Source organism: Fukomys damarensis, unplaced genomic scaffold (assembly GCF_012274545.1).
Source record: "Fukomys damarensis isolate Sample0158 unplaced genomic scaffold, DMR_v1.0_HiC HiC_scaffold_34, whole genome shotgun sequence".
Lineage (NCBI taxonomy): Eukaryota > Metazoa > Chordata > Mammalia > Rodentia > Bathyergidae > Fukomys > Fukomys damarensis.
The window spans coordinates 13608255-13615880 of NW_022900946.1; the positions used below are offsets into that span (position 1 = coordinate 13608255).

The 7626-nt window shown below is 47.7% G+C and overlaps 1 protein-coding gene across 1 annotated transcript in view; it reads right to left on the reverse strand.

The window, feature by feature from the left end:
• The window catches only part of Clec16a (C-type lectin domain containing 16A), a 213138-nt gene that overhangs the window by 97177 nt on the left and 108335 nt on the right, over nt 1-7626 (reverse strand). Inside the window, exon 19 of the mRNA XM_010610069.2 lies at nt 1379-1499. Coding sequence (XP_010608371.1) covers nt 1379-1499 — 121 coding nt within the window. The remainder of the gene's footprint in view (nt 1-1378; nt 1500-7626) is intronic.

The window sequence follows — 7626 nt, forward strand, 5'->3', positions numbered from 1 at the left end:
TTTTTTTTTTTTTTTTTTTGGTTTTTTTTTTTTTTTTTTTTTTGTACTGGGGATCAAACTCAGCTCCTTGCGCTTGCGATGAAGGTGGTGGAACCACTGAGCTAAATCCCCAGCCCAACAGAGCTGATTTTAAACTGCAACAACAGCAACACTTCAGAGTGGCTATCTGCTGTCTTTGCCTGCCTGGCTTCCACCTCCTCTCTGAGATTATCCTTCGAGGCCTTTTCCTTTCTCACTGTCAGCTGATCAGGTTCAGAAGGAATTGGCCTTACCTTTCTCTGACCCCTGCTAGGCTCAAGGCTGTCCTACAGTCCAAGCCAGGCTAAGGAGGGCTGTACCCCAGACCTCTTCATAACTTCTATAGAAAGAGCAGCTGTCCTCCACCAGGGCTGTTTCACTGGTCTGGCAAATTCTCGGGCTGTCTGTGGCCTTCTTCCCATTACCTGGTGTGAGCCCTCCTGAAGATGAAGCTGGGCCAGAAAACCAGCCGAGAAATGGAAAAGCTTCCTGATGATACTGCTTGAATCCAGCCATGCCTGAAGGCAGAACCACTCCTGCACTTCCCAGTGACATCAGCCAGTTGCCCATTTTTTCCATATGTAGCCCAAGTGGAGTTTCTGTCTCTTAGAACCAAAGACTCCTAATTTACCGCAATACTTTTAAAGACAGAAAACCATGATGCCCTTCAGTGTGCAAATACTCGTGACAAATGCAAGAAAGAGAAGGCTGTGAAAATATAAGAAGGGTTCTGGGAACATGAGCAGGCTTCATAAGCATGTCTCCTTGTCTTTTTGCAGTGCTGGGGATTGAACGCTGAGCTTCATGCATGCTAGGCGAGTGCGCCAGCAGTGGCCCAAACCCCACCCCACTCACTGTCTCCTTCAACACTCGCCTCAGATTGCAGATGTGAACACTGAGGCCCTGTCCAGGGAAACGAGTAGCCCAAGGTTACAGGGGGAGCGCACAGTTCCCTGGCTGCTGAAGTACTCAGCTTATCTAGACACCCGTGATTTACTTTTTGAAAACTTTCTTTCTTTAGCACAAAAATCCTTAGAAAACTCTTAACACACAATAGCATCACAGCAGTGCTGATGTGGTCATATGGAAGGCAGGGACCCTGGAGCTGTGCTCGTTCCTGCACAGCTTCTGATCGCTCTGCAGGCACATCCCCGCAAAGCCCGGGTCCCAGAAGGTAGAATCCACAGGCTGGTCCATGGCGTAACAGCCGGGACTCTTCCCTACAGAACTCCCACAGAACGTACACACTGCCCACAGCCATGTGCCGATGGCAGTGTATGATGCAGGTCACGCACCCGCTCTCCAAGTGGTGTGTCCCAAGTGCCCCGGCCCCTGGCGTGACTCAGGGGGGCCAACTCACTCAGGTCCAGGACGTCATCGGTTTTGATCAGGTCCTCCTCTCGAGTCAATGGCAGCTGGGTCTCGGGCTCCCCTTGCAGCTGCAGCGACAGGGATCGCAGCATGAAGAACACACGGATGGCCTGGACAACAGTGCAGAGAGGAGGAGGAGTGAAAGGGCGGCGGTGCTTCAGTGAGGTGCCCGCGCCAAGACACTGCACAGTGACTTGATTGAAAAGAAGGAAAGGAAGGAAACAAAACACAGGCCACTCTTCTAGCATTGTGGTTCTGGTGCTTTCACAGCAAGGCACAGGTTCACAGGGCAGCAAGCTGCTTTCATTGTCCACGGCTGCTAGGGGTCAGGCTGGAGTCACTTTACCTCAGCAGGCCCCCAGGATCTGTTCCCCAAGACTCGTGATCCTCACACATGCTCCCTGCAGGGCAATCAGCCCCACTGCACAGCCAGGTAACACAGACCGAGGGAAGTGCGGTGACTGCCCAAGGTCCGGTCTGAGGGAGGACTAGGGCCAGGCCTCTTCCGACCCAAGCGGAGGAGCTACTGGAAACCAGGTAAGTGTTTTGTTGGGGAGACGAGGGGATGAGAGGCATGTTGGCTTCAGAGCTGGTGACAGAGCCAACAAAACCCTACCCCTGCCCCTCCCTGGAAATCCCTCCACTTCTCAGCCCTTAGCCTTAAGATTGGGAGTGTGTAGTAATAGTGAGAGACCAGGCACCTGGCAGGTGTGTATGATGTCTCCTGAATATCCCTCAGGCAGAGGCAACTCCACCAGCACAAGGATTCCCGGCCCACGGAAGAAGTGTCTGTCAGAATTCAGTGTGGCCAGCAGGCATTTCCAGAGAGCAGGAAAAAGGCAGAGTTCCTAGAAGCCAGTCAGTCAAGTCTGCTCAGGAAGCAGCCTTTAGTCATGGAAAGAGGCTCACCACCAACCAGAGCCAGGGAGCAGAGAGCCAGTCCACATACAAGAACACTCCCACCCCTCTCTCTCTCTGATGCGGAGTGGAGCGGGCTGACTGAGGGACACAGCTCCAGAGTCAGACAGACAGGTCTGCATTGAGTTTCCAGTTCTGCTGTATTGGGCAAGGCCCCTGGCTTCTGTGGACTTCATTTTCTGCATCTGTGAAATGTACATAACAATTCCTAACTCAGGACTACTAGGAGGTTCTGAGAAAATACTGGAGGGGAAGCAGCCAGCACAGGGCTCCAAAAAAGGGGCCTCAACCCAGACACTCAACAGGCACCACACTGGGCAGAGGAGGGCATGGAGACAAACCACTGGTGGACCACATCAAGATGAATTCCAGTGTACCTCTGGGTCTCCTTGTTTACCGTTCCAACGTTAACGGTTGTTCTTGGACTGTGTGAGGGGAAATTACCCTTTATACAGCAAAATGCCTCTCCATCCAGGAGAGACAAACCCTGCCTGCAAAGAGAGGGGCTCACACTGCCTCCTGATGACCCAGCCAAGAGGGTACTGAAGAGCTACTGCCTTGGTCTCAAACTGCTAGACTTAGACCGGTTCCCTGAGGAAAAGATGAAGAGCATCCCTCCTACCAGGGCCTGTTCTGAAATAAAGAGTCTTCTCTGTAACTACCAAGCACAAGAGAAAGGGAAGCTTTCACACTGTGACGGTGGTGGCGGCATTAGTATCTGTCCTGAATGTTCTAACACTTTTTAAAAATATAGTCTTCATAAAAACATCTGCAACAATTGGAAGAAAAAGAGGAATAGTTTCATTAAAAAACTTAAGAGTTTCTATCCAGTAAGCACCTACCACGAGGGCCTTTACTGCAACTTTGAGACTTTAAGGAGGAAAATGGGGAGCTGAGAGGGCAGAGTGACCTTGGTTCACGCAGTTGCAAAGGGGCTGAGACTTAGCAACACCAGGCGCTTGTGTCACTTGGCCTGGTAGACCAGGAAATGCCACTCTCCACGCCTGCTCCGTGCAGAAGGCCCAAGATGTGGACATTATCAAATTAGAAGTCATGATGTTGGGAGTTGAGGAATAAAGGAAGACAAAGGCCCATCTCAAGCAGGTAAGAATTAAGACGATGTTCCGTGTCTCTGTTGAGTCCCATACCTCCCAGCGCAGGGCCCAGTAGGACCCAGCCAGGGGATGAGAAACGAGCACTGTGTTTTGCTTTTTCAGCCCATCACCAGAAAACTAAGCTTTCCAGTGAATATAAAAGGAGTTCAGAATTGGCTCATAATGTAAGCTTTTTGCTAAAACACTACTTTTGCTCTGCAAATGACAAGTGGAAGATATTTCCAGGAATACAAACAAGTAAAAGTAAAATAATTTAAAATATAAAATAGGCCAGATGTAGCAGAAAGGACTGTTGTGAGTTATATATATATATTCACACACACAAAATAATATCCTAATATTTTTTACCTATTACTGCCCCCACTCCCAAGAGAAGGAGGAGCACACAAGAAGCCTATAGCCAGGAACAGAAGAGGCAGTCTCACAGGGCAAGGTGCTCCCCACGGGTGAACACTGGGCTCCCATTGGCCTCTACAAGGGCTGGGTGGTCATGGAACCAGCCCCATGACATATTCACACACACAAAATAATATCCTAATATTTTTTACCTATTACTGCCCCCACTCCCAAGAGAAGGAGGAGCACACAAGAAGCCTATAGCCAGGAACAGAAGAGGCAGTCTCACAGGGCAAGGTGCTCCCCACGGGTGAACACTGGGCTCCCATTGGCCTCTACAAGGGCTGGGTGGTCATGGAACCAGCCCCATGACTCCCCAAGTCTAGAAGACGATGCTAAAACCAGAGCATGAAGGTCCTCAGGTTGCCTGTGGCTTGTCAGGGACTGTGAGGGTTGGTGTGGTGTCATCTCCCTCTGGCCTTTTAATGACCCTGTATGGTTCCCATTCTACTGAGAGGGAAACCAAAACCTGGAGATGTTAGGCTGCCTGCTCCAGGTCACTCAGCAACTGCTTCTTGAGTCTGTTCTTCCAGCCCCTCACTGGAGGGCCTTCAAAGGCTTTAAGGTTTGAGACCCAGGGCTTTCTCAATTAGTTTACCTTGTGAAATAAAGATGCAAATTTAAAAGTATTACTAAAACGGAATAAGAACACATTCCATCAGATTCTTCCACTGACAACCAGGAAGACTGACCCTGGAAGAAGAGATTAACTTCTGGAAAGGTTGGAGGACAGCTGACCAAGCTCAAATGTAAGAGATGTCTCCAGTTTCTGGAAGCAAACTCTGGCCAGCTGTCTGTACGGTTCAGTCCAATGAGTAGCGCAGGAGGGTAGCTCTGGAGTCAGGCAGACCTGGACTCAAGCTGGGCTTCCAGTGGGTACATAAATTCCCCAAGCTCAGGCTGGTGCTCTGAGCCCCAGGGCTGAGCCACCTCATCCTCCCACTTCCCTGCTGCATTTGCAAGCTGCAGTTTAAGCAACAGTCACTCAAGTTAGAAGCCCACCAAGGCATGGAAATGGCTATGAAAGTCAGTCATTCTTTAAAAAGTGCTAAAGCAGTTTAACATAGCACAACCTACTGGAAAGCAACGTGTCAATGTGTAGAGAGGCACAAAAAAGCGTTCATATCCTTTGAACCAGAAATTCCACGTCTGGGAACCTATCCTAAAGAAATAATTCAAAAGAAAGAAAACACTGTATTCATGAAGTGGTTCTTTACAGTTTAAACCAACGTAACAGCGGAAGCAACTAAAATGTCTACTAAAAGGAAAGAGAAGTAAATGGTGGCTGAAGTCACCAGTGAAACCTTTATGCAGTCATAAGAAATCCAACTTATTCAAGCTGTATCAGTAGGACACATGAGGCCCTAGGGTTCATTCCCAGCACCAAAATACAAAATAAAACAAAATTACACCATAACACGAAAAGCTTCTTACATCACAGTGAAGAGAAAAAAAGGGGTGGGGGATGAAAGCAAGGTCATGGTACACTCTCCGCCAATGTGAGAAGACGTATTTGCAAAAAAAGATGGAACCGAGACACACATGTCTAAGAGCGATTCGTTTAGGTTGATGAAATAATGAGAAATAAATTTCCCCATACTTTTGAAATGCTAAAATGTTATTGTATATTCTTTAATGTGTTACACATAGCCAAAAAGGGAAGTAAAATATTGTATTTCTTTAAGGTCAGTAGCGAGAAGTACAAAAGAGAACAGGGAAGCAGAATGTGGGGACACATACAATCAAGTTCAAATACATGTGTTTCATAATGGCTTCCAAGATCACACAGCGCTTACATTCAGATTTTGTTACTCACCAAAGGCCCTCCCCTGCAACTCTTTTCTTCAGCACTAAGCCTTGGTAGATTCAGATGATTAAAGAATATATCTCCTGCCCACCTAAGATGCTAGAGTGCGCCACGACTGTCCAGCCAATACCTTCTGAGCCCTTCTATCAGGCACTGGACTTGCCCTATCACAGCTGTGCTCTTAGCTACCATGGGCAACAGCTGGGAGGCAGGACACAGGAGGAACTTCAGGCTCCAGGTCACACAGCTAGAGCTGGGCCTTGGCTTGCAGTTGGTCTGGCTCATGAACCTGTTCTGTTTCTTAAACGCCTCTCTCATCTGCTGCTATGCAGGGGTTGGGTCCAGCCCAAGTTCAGAGTTCTGCTTTGAGTGTTCTCACTGGATCTCCTTATCACGACACAAACTTCCCTTCAACGTTTGGGGGGGCACAATGGGATTCTTGCTGTTTGGTCTTATTTTATGCTACTTGTTCACTGTTCTATCCTTGCATTTTGCACAGTGCTTGGCACCTGGAAGTTTCAACAAGTATGTCCTATGAACAAATAAATGGTATAATTTATACTGTATAATAGGGAAAGCAATGTTGTTACCAGATGCTTCCCAGGGGCCCGCTAAGCCCACTGCCTCCTCTGTCATCTCCTTCCTTCTTCCTTCACTGGCTCCTCCTGGTCTTCTGCACACACCACCCTTCTTCGCATCTCAGGACTGAGTGCCTGCCCAGGCTGTGAAGCACACCCTTAACTCTGTCTGGCTCTTTCTCACCCTTCAGGTTTCCACTCAGAAGTGACTACAAAGAGCAGCTTTCTCTGATCGCTGCACCTAAAGCAAAACCCCTAGCCCCGCCTCATCAGGCCACAGACTACCTCCAAAATCCTGGCTGCAGCCTGCTATGACACCTGTGAGTTTTCAGAAGCCTGGTGCTGTTACCTGTCTGAGTAAAAAGAGGTCCAGACAGCAGGTACTTCTGCCCTGGTCCCTTCTGCGCTCCCAGACACAGCACTGTGTTTGGCACACAGGAATCCAGCATCTCTTCCACGAATGTATGAATGAACTGTTTGTAAGTCAGGAGTGATTACCAGTAAGGATTGTTTGACTTCTTTGACAAGTCCTTAAGGAAAAAAAATGATAGGGTTTCTAAAAAATGACCAGCCTCCTAAAAAATTTTTAGAAGTCTACTTGGGGAAAAAAAAAGAAAAGAAAACCTTTGAATCCAAATGGGTAAAATGGAATGTTCTCTGGATACAGCAAAACACTTGAAACAACCCATCCAAGGCCTCAAATGCTTGCTAAACTATTTACTTCTTCCTTGAGCTCAAACTCTTGCTACGAAATGGGCTTGAGGAGCTAAGCTCCTGGAGTCCAGACAGCTGCCTTGCAGCAGGATGGACTGAGTTGAGAGGCCAAAACTCACTCTCACTCTCTCTCTCCCCGCCCCCCATCTCTCTTTTCTGGTGCTGCAGATTGAACCTAGGGCACTCTACCGCTGAGCTACAGGCCCAGCTCTTTTCAATTTTTTTTTAGTATATTTACACAGTGTGTTAAATATGTTTAGCAACACAGAATTACATGGCTTGTGGGAACTCAGTACATGCGTATGACACATCTCAGTTCTCTTTCACTCCCACCCCACCCCATCACTTGATCCCCTTCCCCTATCTCCTTATTCATATCATCTGTCTTTTATTTTGCTCTTTATTTACATTTTGGGTTTCTTATATAAGAGAAATCATGCGATATGTAACCTTGTGTGTCTCATTTATTTCACTTAACATAATGATCTCAAGGGGCATTCACTTTCCTACAAATGACTCAAGTGCACCCTTGCTTATAGCGGAGTGGTACACATTCCTTTATCTACTCATCTACTGAGGGACATATATGCTGCTTCCAAGATTTAGCTGCTACGAATTGTGCTGCTATAAATGTGGGTATGCATGGACTGCTGTAATATGATGACTTTAACTATTGTGTGAAGACATCTACAGGGAGAACAGCTGGATT